Source organism: Hoplias malabaricus, chromosome 2, assembly GCF_029633855.1.
Source record: "Hoplias malabaricus isolate fHopMal1 chromosome 2, fHopMal1.hap1, whole genome shotgun sequence".
Lineage (NCBI taxonomy): Eukaryota > Metazoa > Chordata > Actinopteri > Characiformes > Erythrinidae > Hoplias > Hoplias malabaricus.
This window is the reverse complement of record NC_089801.1, coordinates 23,808,519-23,831,761: the sequence shown is the minus strand read 5'-3', so window position 1 is coordinate 23,831,761 and position 23,243 is coordinate 23,808,519. Positions and strand designations below refer to the sequence as shown.

At 36.3% G+C, this 23,243-nt stretch overlaps 1 protein-coding gene and 1 pseudogene across 1 annotated transcript; one reads left to right on the top strand and one right to left on the bottom strand.

Moving 5' to 3' along the window:
• Nucleotides 1-273: 273 nt before the first annotated feature.
• vkorc1l1 (vitamin K epoxide reductase complex, subunit 1-like 1) lies at nt 274-17,853 on the bottom strand. Its single transcript, XM_066659797.1, has 3 exons — nt 17,419-17,853; nt 9,374-9,483; nt 274-5,541 (listed from the first exon to the last, which is right to left on the bottom strand). Exons 1-3 carry the CDS (start codon nt 17,607-17,609, stop codon nt 5,315-5,317), a joined length of 528 nt encoding a protein of 175 aa, XP_066515894.1. The 5' UTR covers nt 17,610-17,853; the 3' UTR covers nt 274-5,314.
• Nucleotides 17,854-20,346: 2,493 nt separating this feature from the next.
• LOC136687150 (nuclear protein 1 pseudogene) lies at nt 20,347-21,562 on the top strand (annotated as a pseudogene).
• Nucleotides 21,563-23,243: the final 1,681 nt, after the last annotated feature.

Sequence of the window (23,243 nt, the reverse complement as noted above, 5' to 3'; positions counted from 1 at the left end):
TTAAGAAACATTTTACCTCTAAATGGTGAATGTGAGGAGGCAAGTGGCGTTAGTGGTAGAGGTGGAGGTAAAGTCTTGGGAGACGTCAGTAGAACTGCATTCTGTGTTAGCAGTATTAGCTAGCATAATAAAGTCTAGTGAAGGCTGCGTCACAGTATACTCTTTTTCAGATTTCATATATAAAATTATTGAAACTTGGGTAGTTGTAATTTATTTAGCAGTGTATAATTTATATTGTCAAGTTCAGCTAGCTCAGAGAATCAGGAGTGATAACTTTTACTTAAACACGTTTTCCCTAAATGTGCTAAAAATAAATTCTAGCCATGTTCCGAAGTTAAAGAGTATGAATGTAATTGAAAAATTATAAGTTTAGGCAGCTTGATGAATTTGAGTGAACACAAGGTAAATCCGGATGTAAAATGCAGTTGCGGAATAAATCAATTAAAAAATTACACGCTCTTCATGACCAGTGTTGGAAGCAGTCAAAGGGAAGACATGTCTGAGGGAATGTTTTAATGGTAGACCAATTCCACACAACAATGACACGGTTTGTACTGCTCACTGTGATATCTGTGCTCTGGCCAGTTTCCAGACAGTTTTAACTTGACAAAACTTTCCAACATATTCCTGTAGTGTTGTACCATGCCTTGTAACACTTTCCATGTAAGAAAATACAGTTATCTTTTAATTAAATGTATATTTGGCAAATACAGACGCAAACCTAGACACCGCCCCCAACATTAAAAAAAAAATCATAAACTTATTGGGAGGGGAGGGGGGGGGGGTAATTACTGCCTGGAACTCACCTCTACCAATCCATATTGAAATAGTTTGTTTTAAATTGACTAAAATATGCTAGAATGTTAACAGTCTATACATCTAATCAAGGCTCATATGGTGCCCTCCTTCAGTTACAACAGGAAATGAAAAAGGAAAGAAATCACTACTCACAATCAGAAAAGGTGGGGTAAGGAAACTGAATTGTAATATTCTCAGGTTCTCTCACAGGCACAGGCCTGTACTCATCAAATTTATAAAATAATAATAAAAAGACACACTGGTCAGGGATCATTTTTAGCTTATCACATAAATACAATACATTGACAGGAGGCATCTCATCCTAGCTCAGCACTCATCCTTAAAGACACTTCTTGACGGTGGTCTCATATGAAAAACATAATACTAATTTAAAATTTAAATTAAAAAATTAACAGAAAAGGATGTAACAAAGCAATTTTTTCATTTGGTAGAGGAGTGTGTATATGGGTGCACTGTACGAGATTTTAAACACTAAGATGTATGACCCACAGCACCCGAAGAGAACATGACGTTGCAGATGTTAAGGGATCTCCAAACTCTTTCTAAACTGGGCCTCAGAAAGGCAGGCAGACATTCTAACAACTGCAGCCTCTTTTTGTGTATGTGAAGGCTGCTCTGTTGAGTCTGATCTGCTGAAGGCTCAGTGGACAAACAGAAGGCACTTTAAGTGGAATATGAATTGGGTGCAGCCATTTTTCTTTGTTAGGGTGTTATGAAATTTTATGTGGTGAGAATTCATGAAACGCAAGTTCATCATCTTCAGAATGTATAATTATTGGTATAGAGTAATAGGTAACACCTAATAGCCTTTTAAGTGGTATGGAGGTGTTTAATTCCCCATTCAGGGAGGCACACCACACTGTACCAATATCTTAATCTGTAACAGGATTAAAATAGCTTGGAATAAGAGCATTTTCCAAAATGGCGTAAAGGCTTTAGACACCCTTCAATAGTTGGATAGACACTAAACTGGCCATCTCAGGAAAGACATCTGAAAAGCCCACACTACTAATCGCAACAGCTATGGCCTCAGTTCAGGTAGCCAAATCTAATTACACTCAGCTGGAACCCTAGAACTCCTCTGTGTACCATTCACATAACCTTCCTGAATGGTAAAATGACCTGCAGCTGGCTTGATAAGGAGTTTGTTTTTGTCTGTGATGATACTACTGCTTTCCAGAGATGGAAAAACACATCACACACAACAAAGAACAGAAAAGACCATCAAAACCAGAAGAGTCCATCACAGGCCCTGTTGCAAAAAAACCTTATCAGTAGAGTTAGTCACAAGATACCTCATGATTGCAAGAGCAATGCCTTACACTAACTAGCCCAGGAGATATTCGACACTTGAGCAATTGTGAGGGAAGTTAAATTAAGTCTAGGACACATGGAGTGACCATAACTGATCTGCAGTGAGAGACTGTTTAATGCTTATTTATGCATGCTTGAAATGCATGTGATGCCATGACTTTGCGTTGGTGTCACAGGAGTGGAAACGAACATGAAGGTTCCCTTTGTGATTGCCTGCATTTTAAACCATAAGGTAGCATTCAGTCAATTACCACAGAAAATATTTTCCCAGGATTTTTAAACAGACTCCAAATCCATTTATGCCAATCCATGCACAAGTTTGTGCTTTGTTTCACTATGTACCTAATTATCAAGCCGCTCATGGCATAGGTTATGTGTACATTCTGGAGGCAGAATAAACCTGCAGACCACTGAGTTCCCATAACTGAGGCTAGGAACTATATTGGCTCATATTAAAAACACCCTTAATATTGTTCCTATATAGTTGTTAGCCTGAATGTTTGGTTAGAGAAAAAATAAACTTCACCGACCTAGAAGAGAGATCTTCAGATGTCTCCTGAAACAAGAACTTGTGTGGAAAACCTCAGTTACAGAAAACTATACAAAATAGAGGTTCTACATACTTCAAAAGGTTCTTGGTTCTACAAGGCCTGTGCAACGGAAGCTACTCTAGGGCAGTGGTTTTTAAATAAGTCACAAAGGACAATTAATATTATGTTGTAGTCTAGGTTTAGGGACAGGGAAATGCAAAAATATTTTTGTGATAATTGACTATGCTAATTAATGAGTGATGAATTCTGGGGTATTCCTTTAAGATAAAAGGGTACTGCTTTACTCTAGGACACTGTGCATAAATTATACATGAAACCTACATAAGCTTTTCATGAAAACTGTCATAGACCTACAGAGGCTTATGCCAGAAGGCATCATTTCTGTTAAAAATTGCAAAATGTGTCTATTTAATATAAAATATTTCGAAATGTGTTGTAATTTTGAATTGGGTTTGGCTGCTTCTGATTGGTACAACTCTTTAGGCAGTATATTTCTAACAAAAATTAAAAAAATTAAAAATGTCTAAGAGTTCAATAGGTCTTTAAATGCATGTCTATGTCAGTTTCTTGATGAGCTTATGTGGTGTCATGTAGGTATAATATAAACAACATATCTAAAGGCAAAGAAAATAAGCAGAGGTGACACCCAATTGAGATCAAATGAACAATAAAGTTTTAACAACAAGCACTGGTTTAAACAGCGGTCAGAATGTATGCACAGACAAAAATGACACCACGCACTGTACTTTGTTCCCAAACATGAAGCACCCACTCCACTGACCTCATGGGACTAGGTGTTCACACATCAGGAAGTAGGGTCAGTGGAGCAGGCTGGGCTTAAACGGCCCTAAGTGCCCTTTCTGCCTAAGGGCTTTATCCAGGAGACCCAAAGTGGGGCAATACTGAGAGGTAGTGGCTGAATTTGACTGAATTAAGGGTAAAGACGTTTCACATCTAAGACAAGATGGTATAGCAGGTAGTGTGGGGGTTATAACTCAGCATCCCCCAAAAAACCTGAAAGACAAATACAGCAGTTTCTTAGAAAATGAGGGCTTACATGACTTCCAAGACAATATGACGTAACATTCTGGTCTGTTTTTACAAACGCACTCTTCAGGGACTAGATGTAGGCATATGGGCTTTTATACAGTGGGACAGATGTGGGCTCATGACAGGCAAGAAATAAGAGGTTATTGGGGATAAAAGATGTAAGTGACAGGTGAGAATTTTTTGATGCAAAAAAAAAAAAAAGGGGGGGGGGGGTGATAACAATACTAAAGAGGAACAGAGTGAAGTACAACAGTCCAAGAAAAGGACAAAATGAAATAAATAAATAAAAAAATAATTTCAGGCACATTATTCTCTAGTGAATGTTACTGTGTGGTCAGGAATGTTCACATACAAGTTATTTACAAAAGAGTAGTATAGAAGAGGCTGTTGTACCATGCGCCAAGTGGACAGACAGATGTCCGTTCAATTTTGTAAGCCTTTTTCCTTACTGTGGGGTGAATTATTTTCACAAAGAAAGCACATGACCTAGGACTAATAATTAAAAAAATGTATTCAAACAAAGATTAAATCAAAATAACTGACAGTGTTTGTGTTGTTTTGCTTGGCATGTAAGTTACCAAGGGCTTGAAAAGCTAGAAAGAATGGTGTTTGGGGAAGATTTACACCACCGGTGATGAGAAAACACATTTCATTTGTGAAAGATATCATCCTTTTGTCTGTCCTTGTCCCATAATCAAGCTGCTGTACTGTGTTCTCTTTCTATTCCTTCTTACTTCAACGCTAACACACAGGCTAGTCTGGAAACTCAAATGCTAGATAGAGTACTGCAAAAAGGAATATAAAAAAAGTGAATCTAGTAAATCTGATCTACACTCAAATGTCTCACATTCTCCCATGTTTTTTTTTTAAATTAGTGGTCCTCTTTTGGAAACAAACTAAACAAAAAAAAAATACAGTAAACATAAAAAACACTTTCTTCTTTAAACTGTGTTTACCCTTTGTGTTTCAATGGAATTATTTCTAGTAAACCGTACATAAACCTCATGATCACGCACTTCTGTTTCTTAGAAAGCCCATAATTCAGTTCAGTGTACAGCTCAGGTCTACAGGAACTTTCCTGCTGGATTCAAGTAAGCACCATTTTTTTGTGAAGTCCTATGCCTTTCCTAAAACTTCCTTTTTTTTCTTTTTGCTTGTTTGTTTTCTCCATTCTCTTCATAGGATATCCTCCTCTGCCCAGCTGTTTATATTCTGCAAATGCTTTCATGATTTTTCTTTGACTTCTCTCAAGTGGGAACAAAAACTGAAGGAACAAAGCAAAAATAAAAATAAAAAAAAAATAATAAAAAATGCAAAACCTAATTTTCCTCCTTCAAATCCTTCCTTTTGTCAATGCAAATGATCTGTGGACCCTAGGATGTTAATCTTTCTTCTGGTCATTTATATTCTTTTTTCTGTAATTTACTGTGACATATACGGCAGAATAGACATTTGTTTGGAAGCAAGGTCTCCTGGTGGCAAGTCAAAACGTTCAGAGGTCACATTTATTTTGTTTCACTTTTTTCCTCCTTTTCTCTTCTTTTTTTTTTTTTGTTGTTTGTTTTTGTTTTGTTTAGTTTTTAGTCCTGCTTATCTTGGAGCTGTTGTTTCCAAGCCTCGTTCAAGTACACCAGTCGCTTGTAGTTTAGGACGAGCAGAATGAAGTTCAGTGCATATGTGGTGATGCAGATGATGCAGAAGTCTTTCAGGACGAAGTAGAGGATGTAGGTCAGGTAGAGGGAGCCCATCACAGACACGATGGATGTGGTCATGAGGAACAGAGCGGCCATTGCACTCACCGTCAAACCTGTCACACATACAGCTGTTAGTGCATTAAATTTAACTAAATTAAAAACAATTTTTTAAAACAATAATACTGTATCATGATTATAGAATTTTAATAATAGTAATAAATATATACATATGTACGTACACAAAAATATGTTTGATATTCTATAGATGTTTTGATTATTCTGCAGTCCCTAAAACTGATAATGACATTTATAATACTCAGTAAGAGCAGAACATTTGGTCCTACATTGACTACTAATGATTACTACCATTAATTATGGACTTACTTCTTCATAGTGAATTTTTAAATATCTACAAATAATGACTAAATTTATAAGAGTTACTAAGAGTCTCTATATTTAATAAATACTGTTTTATCAATGTTCAAAACATTATCTGCATCCAACAACAATTCTGACATTTATCAGTTGATATGGCTACAGCAAAATATACATATTTAATAAATATGAGTCAGGATATATTTGTTACAGAATTTCATAATATATTTTTTGTTCCACTAACGTCCCACCCATTATTTTCTGCTGATAAAATAACCCAAAAAGGCACCATAGGCTCTTCAATGCAGATTTCCCTTGATGGCAATGCTCCAGGAGATTAAATCAGTTTGTGTTACATATGTAAATATAATGATGATCTGGTTCAAGTCTAAAACTTAGTTAAATACTTGGAGCAAAAGAGGACTTTCGCGTACAGGACAATGAATCAGGCCACTCTGCACAGTAGGAATTAAGTGACTTGTTGGACACTATATATGCTGGTACATTAACATACTGTCATTAACTACAAGGAGTGTCTAAAGCTAGTAGCATTTCAGTAAGTCTGAAGTGAATTATCATTCACATCTAATTATAGCTTATGATTAAGTGCAGTCTTTTATTCTGTATATATTTTTGAACCATAACAATGAAAGAATTGTCTCACGACTCGATTTAAATAATATTAATATTCAGTAAGAACAATTATTGGCCAAAGGCTACAGTGAAACATGTAGATATAATCATGGGTTGTGGAATAACGCCACAGTTTAGTGTAGATGTAGAATTGGGAGATAAATCTTAACCTCTGACCCACTCTGTGTGGCCCAGTGCCCCCACACACTCCCATTCTCCTTTAAGGAGCCATGTGCTCCAGGATGGAGGACGTTTGATGCATGTTCTGGCAGAGCCGTGCTATTCATAGTTGTGAAATTTCATTATGGGCAAAAGGGACAGACATAGCACACATGCGTAATGAAACAGCGCCAAGGACAGACAAAGGACTCTAATGTGAAACACGGGTGACAGGATACAGATTTAACTAAAAGTCTGGATGTATCTTGCCTTCTTTTGAACATTCCTCTGTCATGTTTGTGCTTCACTGATTTAGTAGCTTTTAGTTTTTTACCAATAATATTACTTGCTAAAATATTTTAAAATGACATTCTGACAGTTCTGGGAAGTAACTAAACAAAAATCTGATCTTACATTTTTGCTCAGTATTTATGGCAGATGCCTTACCTACATCATAGCTTAATATAAAGTTAGCTAACATTTGCCTACTCTGAAGATTCTTCATCGAAATATATCTTGGTCTGAAAGACAGCACTACTTGAGTTTTTGACATGTTGAGTAACAAAACCCAGCAGAATCTCAGCAATGGTTAGAAGTAAGTGATCAGCACTGTAAAATATAGACTGTTGTCTTAATGTATAAATCACAGGTGAAATTGCTAGATAATACAGTTAGAGAGGCAATCAGTCATTTTCTTGCATCTTCAATTAATCACAAACCCAGTAGTGGTCTAGCTGTGTCAGATATTCTGCACTAGAGCCATTTAGAGAATAAAGCATTTCTTTCTGAAAATACATTTTCACACTTCATCTCATGCGACTTCAACTTTATGGATAAATGTTTAAAAATACAAAACAGTCAGTTTAACAAATAATACTTGCTATTTCTGGTGATAATATGACTGTCTGCTTCTTCAGACTCCCCCCCCAATGGAACATGCCATAGTAATGTCCTTCAAATGGTTTGCATATCAAATGATAACAAACCTTAGCCTTCATTCATAAGCTAAGATAAGAGTCAACCAGGTGAGCAAACGTAGAAAACGTGCTTTCGTGTCTGACAAGAGACAAACCAAAGAGTGGAAGGTGGAAAGCAATCTCCAATCCCTGATTTTATAGCCTCAACGAGTGTCCAGATAACGACCTATATCTGATAACCTGTGACATCTTATTACAACCACTGAGGGCTTTGGAAAATCTATAAGCAGGTATGTGGGACAAAAATATAAAATGCATCTTGTACTGCTTGTACTGAACAGTTTAAAGGTAACTGCTGTTGTGTTAGTCAAATGGGGCCATCTCAGACAGTGAAGTGAATGGCATGATTGTGTGGTGTATTAGAGACACGAGGTCTTGGCAACTTGGAAGCTGATCAACTGGCCATGGCTGCAGCAGGAAGAAGTTGAGTCAGCAAACGCCACACAGTTCTCAGAGGAAGAGTGGGAGTATGTGTTGTGTGTGTGTGAGAGAGAGAGAGAGTGAAAGACTTGAACAGAAATTATTAACAAAACACCCATAGACTCCTTACATTTGTAACCTTAGAAGCTGCACACATTGCTGGAAAGAAATATCGAAAAATTGATTTTTATAAAACAAATGTAAATAGTTATAATTACTTATTATATTTAAATAGTTATGCATAACAATTAACTGTTGAACGCTATGGTTTGAATTCCAAATGGTTCTAAGTGAAATCAAATTTCCATTATTTTGCCTATACTCCAAATGCAGTAATCTGCCAAATTATGCAACAAAAAAAATCTGAACTTTGCCTCTTTAAGACTGAAACTCCCAGGTCATTGTAGCTAACATACAAGTATAGAGTCACATAACATCATTACTGTAAATATAATCACTGTCTAATTAAAAACATGCATCTACATTTTTGTCAACATATCTTTTGAACACAGAAGCTGTCCTTCATATCATATGAAAATTGTATGATTAACAAACCCACAGAAATGCTCCAAAATCGTTTAGAATAAAATTGTTTTACATTCACTTCAATTGAAAGTAAGTTTTTTCCTTCCCCTGTAAAGTTTATGTTTTTTTTTTATTGAACGGCAACGATATATATATATATATAAAAAATCACAAATAAGTTCTGGACATAGGCATGCATTTATGAAAAATATTCTGGGTAACTACAGACTTCTATTGTTTGTTATACACATTAGCATCAAAGCGCCTAAGCTACAGAATCAAACTTAAGATGCAAATTGTTTCTTCACTGATTAACTACATCTGGTGTTTAAGGAAAAAATGTCAGTTTTTTTTTTTTTTTAATCTGTCGTCATCTGTCCTGCACCAGGATAAAAAAAAAAAAACACTGCCATATACTTCTCCCCTTCAGGCCAGCCTTGAGTGAACTGAGTCTCCAGTGTGTTCAAATAAAATAGGAACCCTTTTAATATGATACAGGTTCTTCATTCTGCACAACAGGAAATCAGGCCTCCTAAAGCTGCTACTATGTTATTCATATACTTATTGACACCAAGATTTTGAATAAAATCTAAGGAAAACATCTGCACAAAATATATCAGTCAACATTTTCTACATTTTATCCTTTTATCTTATTTAAACACATGGCTCCTTTCATAATTATTTCCAACATTTGTTGATGGACACCTCCCTTCTTCCTTTTGATCACTGGTGCAAACATTGCTTGTAGTTACACTGCAGAAAGCTGATCTTAGATTGGTTAGGACTATGGCAACTCCTACTTGAAGCATATCCATGAAAGATTATTAGGCAACATTTAGAATGGGCTGTTTCTTACCCAATAACAGCTGAAAGACATAAAAGAAGAGTCCATAGACACTGTTTGGCTGGTTTATTGCACTGTTGTTACCAAAGATGGATCCCAACAATCCAAATCCTCGACCCCATCTAGAGAAAAAAGAAAAGAAAGAAAGTGAATATGGTTCAGTGCGAAGAAATAACTTAAGACAACACAAGTTATTTGATATAAAAGATAACACCGGTGATTGTCTGCAATGGTGTTTCCCTAGAGAACACAAAGCACAGTAAAGAGCAAGATCTGCCCTAAATAAAGTGAGACAGTGTGACAAGATAATGATCAAAACACTAGAATTTAATCATGCAAATAGAGCAGACTCTTCCCTCTAGCAACACAAATGTAACCTTTAACCCCAATAACTTAGTGTGAGACACTATTCAGAAAGTACAATATAAAAAAATATATAATACAATTATGGAACAATTAGATGAGTCCCATTAAGGGGTTTTTATAGTCAGGAATTATCTACTCATGCTTCTGCCACAACAACAATCTTACTTAGTCATGGTTAAAATATGATTGTTAAAAGGAACTGCTACCAAAGGAGGCATTTGTTTGTGGAACAAGGCCAGGTCATAGGTCCAAATTCCTTAGTTTACAACTAGATAAGACTTACAGATTCAGTGAGGCTTACAGCGAATGTATGGAAACCAACAAGTGTAAATGGCTAAACCATGTCAGTGGAAGAGAATTTTATTTGTCTTACCTTTATTTCTACAAATGTTATTTTACTTGCACATTAAAAAAATAAAAAAGACAGCAAAAAATCTAAATTTTCATGACATAAAGAACATAATAAAAGTCTGATATACTGAAGTGCTGAGAAATTGTTATGAATGTATTTCCCCCCAAATCCTGAAGTGGTATTGTCTCATGTGAAACTTGACAGTGTGATCTGATAATGTCCAAAAATGTACAATGCACCATATTGGTGACACTTTGTCTTGCAATTTTCGCAGGAAGGAAATCCTTTATTACAGCAGTTTTAACCATGACCAAGTGCTCTTTTTACAGCAACTCTCCACCACAGAGCATAGGCTTTTCAGGCTCAATACCATTTTCAATTCTTTATTTGACTTCAGGGGGAACAGTAATCGGAATGTGTGTATGTTTGATGTATACAATAAGACATGACCCCGATATTTAGTTTTGATCATCAAAATGAAACTGGGTGATATGAGCGCAATTCATTATCATGATTGCGTATTTTACCACAAATTCAATTAATGAACAATTATTATGTTTGTGTATTTCTGACACTCATAGTTCACTGATGAGGTTTGTACTGTAAATATGCTCCACTTCCAAACCACAGACACTACGTTTTTCTTTGGTACTAGCTACTCAAGTTGCTTGGTCAGCCTCAGTTTTTAAGTTGCTAGCATGTGGCAGATAGGGGCAGAATCACGTGACTACAGCTTGGTAGCATGATTTTAAAGGGACAGTACACTAACACACAGTAGGGACATAAAAGAATAAAGGGTAAATAAATAAATAAATAAATAAATAAATAAAGATTTAATAGATATAGACAAGATTATGACAATTAGAAGTTATGAATGTCCATTTCAATTAATTTTTGATTAATTGCCCAGCCCTACATGAAATATGACTAACGAGATATGAAATGGACCAACCAAGGGTTTTCTAAGTGTTAAATTAATTTGAAGCAGTTTTTGCTATGCCTTAAAGGTAACACTTCTGACTGTGGAAAACCACAGTTCTCTCTGGTTTGTTTACATTCAGAAACTCTGCATCTTTTAAGGTGGAACGTCTGTTTGAAAAGAAAAACTGTTGTTTGTACATGGCTGAAATTAACTTGTCTAAGTTTTTATTCACCGTTTGAGTTACCACAGAAAATCGCTTGCAAGTCATATTGTTTAGTTGTGTAGCACTTTCGGTCTGTGTTTCAAATCTATAAAGGGTGCACCTGATGACTGTTGCCATTTGAATTAGCCCTATCTCTGTAACAGAGGAGATTACAACAGACCTAATCAGTATAATGCATTTCAATTTCAAACTCACTTGTGTGGGAGTTGCCCAGGGCACACAGTATGCAACAATAATCAAATCCAATTATTTGTGATAAACAGCAAACATGAATACTAACAGCATGCAAAAAGAACTGGACAAATTTATGCCACCTACATTTTCAGCACAGGAAGTTTTTTAAAATCCTATGGGACCTTTTGCATTCATGAGCCATCAAACATGTACTGATAGAGATGATGTAATGAAGCTCATCACATTAACAACAGTATATTCACGAATCATATTAGTCAATGCTTGAAAGGGGAAATAATTTCCCTTTCAAATCCCCAGTTCTTTAAGTGCCAATGAGCGTCTGTCTTGTCAGCCTATATTCCTGTCAATGGTTTGACTTTGTGACTGCTTTTGATAACAGCTGAGCAGTTGTTTTTCAACAACACATTCTCAACATTTCCTAATAAGAAGATTAAAATAAAGACAAATCACATTATGCAAATTCTCAAAACCTCAGCATGGCAAAAAGTAACCAAAGAAACCATTTAATAACACTACAGAATATAGATCTGATATTCTTCGGGTAACAGTCTTGTACATTTCCAGACCTGCTTTCAATTTAGATTTACAGAATTCTAAGATCATTCCACTTTAAAACCCATGAGAATTCATCCTTTATTTAACAGTGTAAAATTTACCTGCCTCAAAAAAAAAAAAAAAAATTCTTACATAAGGTTTGCTCAATCGTTACAAAAAAAGCATGTAGTAAATTACACAAATACTTGCAAAACTTTTGCCCTTTTAACTAATAGGACTCCAGGCCAGAAACAGAATGCCACTTTTTGACAATCCTGTACCAGCATAAAGGTGACCATTCAAATAGTTGTCCTCTATTTTTAGCCTATATAATAAAATATTCAGAACCATACTCAAGACACGTAGTGACTCAAGTCATGTAGTTTCAGAAATACTGAAAGTTTTTATACAGAATCTATAAAGCTGGATTCCTACATATTCCAGAGGGCAGTGGCAATATTTCAGTGGTGGTCTCACACTTGCTGTGAGTTTAATTAACATCATTACTTGTTATAGATGCTATATCTTTTGTTAAATAAATAAACATTTGCCCATATATCAACTTATGTTAAGGAAGGAATGCAGAAGCCTGTCTTTATAATCACGGCTGAAAGACTGGTATAAATAATTCAAACTAACAAAAACACACCATTAAATATATTGAAAAGAATGTTGACATTTCGGGAAGTGCTGCTTGGAAATTCTGAATATCAAATCCAGATTTAGAGTTTGTGTGGACATTGTTGTCAGAAACATCATCAAAAGAGGAGAACCAGAATTTGGAACACTGTAACTGTTAATAACTAATATCCAGTTTTGCACTGAAGGCACATTTTAACATTTCAAGAAAGAGTGTTCACTTAGTGGCATTATGATGTTATGCTCAGTAACATTTCCTGAAATATTAAGGTAAATATATTCATGGTTTCTAAACCGATCTCCCATATCTGACTGTGGTTTCCCTCATCCTGCAACCTAGCTTGCTGTTGCCAACATCTTCTATCACTTAATGGGGCTTTTCTATGACATTTTGAAGTGAACGGGCAACTGAATGGTTAAAGACAGACTGTTGCCAAATGAAATCCCTTATGCACTTGGTGCTAACCACAGCCTGGTTTTGGGTCAGCATTATTGATGGCGTCCAGCAACACATTTCTAAACTACTGTGAGCATGTAAACATACATTAAGTTGTAAATAACCTTGTTTAGTGTGAATTAAACTCTAGTTTTGGAAAGAACTAATCCTATACTGTATCTCTAATGTAAATAGCTCAGTTAGTTAAAGTTAGTTAATGCTGCACATGCAGAGCCTCATAGAACCATTGCCTGGTATGCTGATTGTGTGAATGCTTTACTTCATAATACTCACAGTTTTCACCAGTGCTACCCACAAGGCTCTAAAAGCACAAAGGAGGCCTGGCCAGTGCTAACAAACACAACACAGCTGCTGCTTCATTCTGCAAAATATCTCTCCATCACATCCATGCTCTGTCAATTCATTATCAGATAGCAAAACAAATTAATTAAAATTTGCTGGAATCAATTACTGATATAGCATGAGATAGTGAATACAAAATAAATAATTTATTAGACACTGGTTTTAGTTTTTCAAACACTTCTTTCTTTACTATATTTTATAAACAATTACAATTATATTCATGAGATTTCATGACATGATTCTAAATGAACAATGCACTATTGGGGCTTCAGATCATTTTGAACGTAGTTAAAATGCATAAAAACTAAGACTAAAAACTAACCAAGTTTTCTATCTGGAAATGTGTTTTCTGTCTCGTTAATGTTCGCAATATTATGTAAGATTCCCTTTAATGCACTTTTGAGCAAAGAGTACCTGCAGAAATGCCCAAACAAAACACGCCATTTCATGCTTGTAGAAAATTCATATAGCATGGAGTACAGACACTTGGGAAACAAGAGTTTAGGAAGTTTACTTAAGTCTACTTAAATATAATAACTTATTATTTTCCACAAATATCACAGCACTGCCCTAAAATACATCATCAGAACAATTAATCAGAATGAATCTAATTTTATAAAAGAACAAATTGTATAATGTGCTCCAGTAGAACAAACAACACTAATACTAAACCTATCGTCACTCGTTGAGTGCCCATGCACATGTACCACAGCCTTGACTTCTACAGTCTCTTATCAAGGTTTATGACAACATACTGTTAGCTCTAACAGGAAACCTCTAGAAAATGCTGTCTAAAATAAGGGAGAAAAAAAAACTAAGCAAAAAATGCCATGGATATTTCAATTTTTAAAAGCCATTCAAATGAATACAACTGAGAGTTCATTTAACTACCTATTTTTTAATCTAAGAGTAATGCAACTTTTGTCTTGGTGTGATGTATTCCTCAGTGTGTGCATGATGGGCCTATGCATGACTCATTTAAAACAAGACTGCATCAGCAGGTCTATTCTCATGACTCCCTTCTCTACCAAACTTCTTGCCTTTGATTTCCCAAGGGCTTTTTTATTTTTAATAACTGAAAACAAGTTATCCTCTAACAAAAACAAAAGAGCTATTGACCAGGTATACTAAAGTGATACCTAATGATATATTTAATTCATGTATATAATTAAATCATTACGACAAACATATACATTCAGTGTTTTGATTCAAACTTCTCCAAAATGTTGAAAGTGAAGGTGATATGAACCAGACATCTATATTCATTGATTATGAATATGGTCCCTGATTCACTGTTCTACTCTTTTTACTATTATACATATTTAAAAAATACATTCATGGTCAGGATGAACAACCAATATTCTTTAGACTTACTCATATTTCGCTTTCTGCCTAACTAATGCAAACTCAAAAGGCATGAGTAGGTTCACAGTTTGTACAGGATATATAATGAAATGTTTATGCTGAAGTTAATCAGAATGTAAAGTTGATATTCATATGTGATACTGATATATGCCATGTTGCAGGAGTGGATAATGTCTAACATAACTTAAAGCATTCTTAAAAAAAACAAAAATCCACCATTTTTTAAACCATATTCAGCATTACATATAAGAACTCAGAGGAAACATGCAAGTTCACTGGTTGTTTTGTATTGTTTCTGGTTCCCATCTTCATCAATGTAAAGAATTTTGAATTTAAGTTTCACTACAATGAACCATTTCACAGCAACCCAGTCTGAATGACAATATGTATGCCCAACTAAAGCTGTTTTCATTTAGCCAAATCTCCACAATGTCCTAATAATATTCAACATAATATTTGGTTGCAGAAGCAGTAATTTACAGTACACTATAAATCATGTAGAGCCATTTAACGTTCAGCTTACCACTCAAGAGATATGTTTAACAAAGGATTTTCTCCCATAATCATTCTTCACCTCATTAAAAGGTCCAAAAATGACACCAACTAGCCTGGATGTATTAGATTTAGTGCTAAACTAATTTTAAACATGGCTGCCCCCATATGGGGGACTCACAATTTGAGCACAAATGTGTTCACGCTAGAATTACTAAGCAATGTGATTATTCACCTCATGAGTCGAACCGGATATGAGGATTATACAATTAATAATCACTTTCAGTAATGTTTTCATTTAATTTTTTGAACGAAAAGAAATGGTGAAAAGCTCAAAGTGAAAGAGCAAACTTGACCTAAAGATGGACATATCTCATCAGGCTGATTTCACTTGTGACTTTAGTCATCAGCTCCTAGTTCCACGTCAGTGAATCACTGACAAATGATCTCATCTGTGTCAAAGGTTGAACAGAGATCCAGACAGTTGTGAGAAAAATGAACACATACTCCGGTGAAGTTCATTTTTAAAAACATTAGATAAATAAACAACACAGTTTGCCTGCTAGCTTTTAAAGATCTTTCTGAATGCCTAGAGACGTAATATGACGGCCAACGTTGGAGAACAGTGTGTACATGTTGTATTTATTTGCAGATATACGAATGTTCATAAAACCTTTGAATTGTTAGTATATGCCCTGGATTACATTCTTTTCATCAACGTTTTTTGAAACTTTGTCAGTAAAATCAAATGGCCCTATTAAGAAACATAGCTAAGTTACATAGGTCATCAATTGCATTATAAAAGGCTTATGGCATAGTACTATTTTGATGTGTTTTATAGCACCAACATTTGTTATTCAATTGTAACAAGCTGGACACTCTGAAATCCGGACCATATATGGTTTCATTTTGAAAATGTTCGATACTAAACCATATACAAGAATCTCCATCAGTATAAATATCAATCTGACCATGCAAAATGTTCGATGTAGTAACGTTACTTTAAAGAACAATTTGTAAGACTGTAGCTAGCATTACAATGAATGAATAACGCTAGTAGTTATTTCTGTCTGGTTATGAATTTAAGTAAATTTAAAGTCAACAAAATGCAGACCTTTTTGACGAGAAAACATCAAAATACGGGCTAGATATTCCTCTCCAGGACAATATATATAACATTAGCTACATCAAACTATTAAAATCATCACCATGTGTAACATCTAACTGGATACCTTAAATGAGTGGCTAACGTTTATCGCTCACTTTCTAAAATGAGACGGATATTTAGTGTAACGTAAATCAAACTAGAGCAAAGGCAGCTGGTCTTTTTCAATAAACCGCTCAGAAATTAAAAAGGCGCCTATTTCCCCCGGAGATGGAGTGAGTTAGCGAAGCTGGTGGCTAACGGCTAACAGCTATTTTATATAGGAGTCTCCTCATACATATATGTATCACAGAAATTAGGTAATTTCTTAACCCATTGTAAAACTAAAACCGGTTAAACACAAAACTGAAAAAGAAGCACCTGCTCAGCACTGCACCTCCTAGATATTTATAGCGCTATGCTAGCTAGCTACAGAACACTGAAGCTTAAGTTTGGCTTCTTATTAGAATTGTCTCACCTTATACTGACATTTACTTTCCACTTTAACAGTCCCTTTCTCCGCGGTAGCTCACTGAAACGTACGCGTGCAATGGTTTTAGTTTAACACAAAATGAATCACTTGACTTTATACACCAAAATAAGAAAACTAAACCCGCTGCACCATTTAAGGTGGAAATAGGGATTCGTTAAAACAAAAACTACTGCATCTTTGCCCATTTCGCCCATACAACCTGTTTCTTCACATTATTAGTGAAATAAAACAGGGCGTTGTTTTCCTTCAGATGCTAGAATAATGTCAGCAGTGTTAGTGCTGCAAAATTTAAGGTGGAACGGGGAATTGATATGAGGGGCTTAGTGAGGTTGAAGGTTTTTGTGTTGAGACAGGTTTATCCTATCACTGGCGCTTCGGAGAACAGCTTAGGGGTGTAAATGAATAAAGAAACTCTAAGAATGAACCGATATGGCAATACAGTGCAGTACAACCCTAATAAAAGAGCCGGGTTCTTCATTAAGAGACCAGCGGCTCTCCGCAGCCCCGCTGTGTTGTTCTTCTCCGTGTTTTACCTGGAGGTGAAGACTCTGGAGCAGCTCACGGAGTTGCTCAGGTCGCACATGGCCCGGTAATTCGCGTCTCTGGACTTCTCACTCTCCACGTGAAAGGCGTATATAGAAAGCAGGATCCCTAAGAGGCAGACAACGAGCCGCGCTATTCTTTCCCACCGCGGGGTGGTCACTCTCAGGACGGGCGCCGCCATGTTCTCCCGGCCTCTGCTCACTCACTCGCGCCGCCTCCTCCCTCCGGAGCCGCGGGGAACAGCGACGTGGAAGAGCCGCGCCACGCCGCGCTGGGGCGTGTCCCCCCGCCGCGTCTACGCGCCACACCGCCGCTCACACAGGGACAAAACGGGACATCCGCACCCTTGTTTTTTTCTCACATTCTGCCTTGCATCATACCCGACATTCTACATTAACATTAACTATTAGATAAAATGACCCGTATTAGCTATCATTAGTGTAAACATTATAATCTAATTTTGTGCAGACAGCGCCCCCTTTTGGAGATTTTCAGCCTGCTAAACGTGAGCATCTCTGTTAAGCCTGGCATATACACTGTGCAATTTTGGCCTGTTTTTAAGCCTGGTTCTTAGACGACTAAATTTCAGGATTGAAATTGAAAAACTAGTTGGGTGTGAGCAGTTGAAGATCCGAAAGAATTTCTGCCATGTTAGAAATTTTGCTCGTTTGTCTTTCAGTGGGAGTGAATTGTTTTCTCAGCATCATGGTAACAGAATAAACAGTGAGTTGAAAAATCTTTGGGCACTGCTCTACACGTGTGCAAAATCCAGTCATAGCTCTCCTCCGGTTCTCTCTGACCACATCTTTGCAGCCACCTGCGGGTCTATGTCCATGTTTCTAGCTATAAAATAGTTTATCACCCATTGAGGGCCCTTGGATTGCCAGGTGTTTTTATTTTTAAGAATGTGAGATATTTTTTTTCCTTTTATATATTTGGTTGCAATATTGTTTGGTTCTAAAGGATGGTGAACCCATGGTGGTTACCATAGGATTGGACACATTTTTCCAGTTCATACCAAAGATGCACATTCGAATTGAAACCTGGGAAATTATATCTTGTCATGGTCACGAATCCATTAATGCACAATATTTACAGTGTGGCAGGCAGGTTGTACAAATCAAGGTAACATCCATATGAATGCCATGACCTAAAGTTTTAATGAATGAATAATTCTTCATCAGACGCAAGATATTATAGTTATTATTATATTTATTATTCAATAATATAATTGGGGTGTGTGTGTGGTAGGATGTGTGAAGTAGAATGTGGCTTAGGACCCCCAAAGGTTCAGGAATGTTTCATATACACAGATCATATGCATGGTCTAAGACTTCTCAGCTACAGTAAGCTATCACATCTACTCAGAACCATTTAATACAATGTCATGTTTGTTTTCTTTTTGAAGATCTGACCTTCTCAAGCCACTCGTCCCACCAGTTTACACAAACTAAAATGTAGTTCTTTGCTTCTAAAGGCTAAGATAGGAATATAAATTAAAGGATGTGAACAAATCCAGAAAAAACTGTAGGAAAGCGCAGGTGTAGTTGAAACATGGACTCCAAAGAGGATAATGAGGATGAATGACATTATAATCCTTGTCAACCTCATGCACCCACTGCACAGCTCTTTAATACAGATTATCATACCTTAATTTGTTCTTTTCAATCAGTGTGATATAATTATTTTCTATTGCATTAGTGCCTCTACATTTGCTGTTGTACACCTCTCATTTTATTTTTTTATATTAGACTAAATGGATAGAAAATTGACTGGATTAGTTCAACAAACTTAAGTTCTTATTCGGAATAAATGCTGGATATTCCCTCCAGTATATAAGGAGATTCTGACCTGACATTTTTACACAGATTGTGTCTTTGACTGGCTGCTTATATGTTTATTTCAGTGCTTATGTAATTGGAAAATACAATACATTTACTTGAGGGTTGATGTAGGCCTGACCCACCAAAGTGCATCATTTAATTCATTCTTGAAGCTCATACTGCCACCTACTGGAATCCATAATCTAACACTGGTAATGTTTTGGTTTTACTAATCGTTCTATTTTTAAACTGAAGACTTTTTATTCCAAAGAAATGCTGCACTGGCCATTAACTAATCACTTACTACTAAACAATACATTGAGAACACTTCTATAAACTTTACATTAAAAGGGATTAAATTCAATAGGCTATTATATATAAATACTTTCTAAATGTATTTCTTAAAATATTATATTCATTGCATTGGCCATAAAACAGTTAGTTAGTTAGAGGTTATATTTACACTGTAGACACAGAGACCAGCAGATGATTCCTCTCACCATTACTATGATTCGAATCTTAGTTTGTTTCTTAGTAAACCAATTCACACCAAACCCATCTTACACTACACTATATATAAGGAATTGACGTTCACCCTTCGCCAAGGATTGAGACTCGACAGTTTAAAATGTTTGAAAGATTTAAAGAGAACTTGTCACATTACATATTTGTATCACATAACACTATTATATTACAGTGTTTTAAAAGTGGGTAAGCCATATCTAAATAGTTTAATTCCGACTTAATCAATTTAGCTCTGACTCTGACTCATGTTTACACACAGGAATCAGGGAGTTGAAGTGACTCCCTTCTCTCTACATAGTGCTCGCAGGTCATTAAAATGTGGTTTCTTCACTCGTATAGTACCCTTATCTAAAATGTAGTGTATTAGTTTAGGTACATAACATACTCTAATTAGGTGCAAACGCTGTTACGACACCAAATGTTGTACCGTGCACGGATTTGAGATGAAGCCTCACTCAATTGGCCGTTGAAAGTAGGTGTACACATTATGTCGACGTTGCCATTTTTTTTGTCCAATCAGCGCTCGAAAACTCCAACTCACGTGACCATAATGTTATTGAAAAGACGTGACCTCATCTGTTGTTTACTCACAGAAAGAGAGTGTTTGAGAGAGGATCTGCAAAGAAAAATCGAGAGAAAGACATGGCAGCAGACATCGACAGACTGGATATGTTCGAAGAGGCAACCTACGACGAGTATGACTACTACAATCTAAACGAATATTCGTGTCATTCCGGAGGCAAAGGCAGAACTAAAAGGGAAATCGGACTCAACACCAACCGCCACTGCCCCGCGGGCCACGAGAGGAAGATCGTGGAGAAATACCACAACTCCGAAGTGAAGCGAAAGAGAAGCAAGAGCTCATCGTCTTGAGCTGTGGATTCTGGTAATGTTAATGCTACTAAGACTCTTTGCATATCTGCTTGCGTTTTTACCCTCTCTCTTTTTTGCATCCTGTAATCTGCTGCAGTATGTCCAGCCATGTTTCTCTTTCCTCTTTTCCCTTCTTTCTCCACCCTGTGGTTTTGCAACAGCAGCCATTTTAATAACACCTGCAAAATGTCTGACTTTCCTTCCACATTTTCCCCTAGTTTCTGCAGTATATTTTTTATACGTCCTTTAGTTACTTGAACCACAATTAAATTTTGTTTCATTGGGTACTGTTACTAAGTTTTTAAAATCTGTTAACAGAGTAAGTCAGGAGCCTGTTTCACAAGATATTTTAAGCACAAAATTAAGTCTAAAAGAAAGAGCTGAGGTAAATGCACAAATTTGGGTTTAACTGGTTAAGTCAGCCCCTTAGTGTTGTGTGTGTGGTTTTTTTTTTTTTTTTTTTTTTTTTTTTTTTAAATTTGTTTTTTTCCCTCCCCACAGTAATCTCTAAAAACATACAATAATGAATACTAGTAAAAAGTATAGTAAAAAAACATTTCCCTGGAGACTTATGGACATTACCTTACCATCTTTCTCCTGTTTAATGTTGCCCTTCTCATTTACAGCCAACAAGCACAGACTGGAGATGACGTGAGAAATGGATTGTGGTCCAAATGTTTGTTTGCCTTCACTGACCTACTGAACGGGATACGTGGTGCCAAGTGACTCTTCAGACCCTTATTTTTTCCATTAGTGGTCTTGGAACCTGATTCCCTGCAGTGTCAGGTTGCAGCTGTGCACATGAATATCATGTTATGTTCAGGTGTTCACCCCATGTGTTTTACTGTAAGTTTTGTATGTGTTTTTAATGTTCTGAGTCACCTTTTAAAGAATAAAGCTTTGAGCAAATGAACTGTTTGTCATGTGTTGAAACTCCAGCCCAATTTTACACTGTGCCCACCTGCTTGTCCAACATTTTCTCCTGAAATGAAGGGGTGTATATATTACACCCCTCACTCAATTGGAAGCATGTAGTCTAGGACTAGGCTTAATCTCTGTCTGAGAAACCACCCTATTAAATCATGTTGGAGCACGCCCATGAGGATTTAATGGCCTTCAGCCACATAAACATAAAATGAGGTCAGGTATTGATGTTGGCTGATTTGTTTTGGATCATAAATACCACTCCTGCTCATCCCCAAAAGTAGTGGATGGTCCTCAAACACATAAAAACAGTTCAACCAACCAGTTTTCATTTGTTTAATCACTTGGTATTAGCCTTCAAACAAATTGGCTGGAGTGAACTTCAAACCTCAACATTCTTGGCTGGGATGAAGACATGCAGTATGCTCCTGCCTGTCTGAAATGTAAACATGCAACCACACCTTGCTTTTGCAGATAAGCTTGATGGCGCATCCTTAAATATAACCGCAGTTCTGTCATGTCAGCTAAAAGATACCTGCACTGGCAAACATTGAACTTGTGAGATGAAGACAAGTAGGGCCACATATGCACTCATGACTTCTAATAGCTGAGACAACATGTCCTGATAAGGCCAACACTTGGACCTTAGATCATAAACTGGTGCTGCTGATCCAGTGTTCATGGTGTGTTCACGGTTTTCTACAGAAACTATAGAAGCATATTTGAAATTCTGTCCATGATATATGCACCTTGATTGAAATAATTATAATGGTTACCTAGAAACTGGGACATAGTATTGAATTTCCCCACTGTGGGACTAATATAGAATTAACTCAGTATATATTAACATTAGTTTTGTTCTGGTGCCAACAAGAAATGGTGCATTACAATAGTGTTACTATGTCCATTTGACATCAAAATTTGAAGATGCAGCATTCTGAAATTGAAATCACATACAATTCTTTTTATTTAAATATAAGAACAAATAATTTTTATAGATTTTTGTACCCACTTAATAGAAACAACAAGACCAACCCTTGTTCACTTCAGCAAGAAAAAAAAAAAACACCTGACAGCAATAGCAAATAAAAAAATATTGCCAAGTCAGATACACTTACTGCTAAATATGTGTCTTGGAAGGGAACACTCAGTACTGGGAACTGCATGTGAGGCTTTAGACCTGACCTCAATCTCATATAGCTGAACAGTCATAATTTGGAATAGTGATCTGCACAGCAGTGACAGGTGTAGCCCAGCCCATGCCATATTAATTCAGAATGCAACATGAGAAGTCTATATTAGAATGCTGCAACTCTGCACCACAGAATTGCAACACACCATTACCAACATCTCATAGCATAACACTGTCATAATATCATATCACTGAGAAGATGATAAACTACTAGGACACAATGAGCGTGTACCTGCTTTAACTGTATAGGGTGAGCTAAATAGTATCCTAATTATTCTTTTAAGTGTATGACCATGAAAACCATTCCAACCCAGTCTTGAGAAATATGAAACTAAATATTAGCTTAACTGAAAGTCCAAATGTTTTGCACCCAGTGATTCCGGGTAGCCCATCACGACCCTGAACTTGATAAGCGGTTACAGACAATGAATGAATGAAAGTCCAAATGATGCAAGGCTTAACATCTTTTGTTGACAAG

Coding starts and splice junctions, on each gene's coding strand:
- vkorc1l1 (XM_066659797.1), bottom strand. CDS start 17,609: ATGGCGGCGCCCGTCCTGAGAGTGACCACCCCGCGGTGGGAAAGAATA. Junction 9,484..17,418: donor TCCAGAGTCTTCACCTCCAG/GTAAAACACGGA, acceptor TTTTTTCTCTAG/ATGGGGTCGAGGATTTGGAT. Junction 5,542..9,373: donor TGTCTTTCAGCTGTTATTGG/GTAAGAAACAGC, acceptor TATGTGTGACAG/GTTTGACGGTGAGTGCAATG.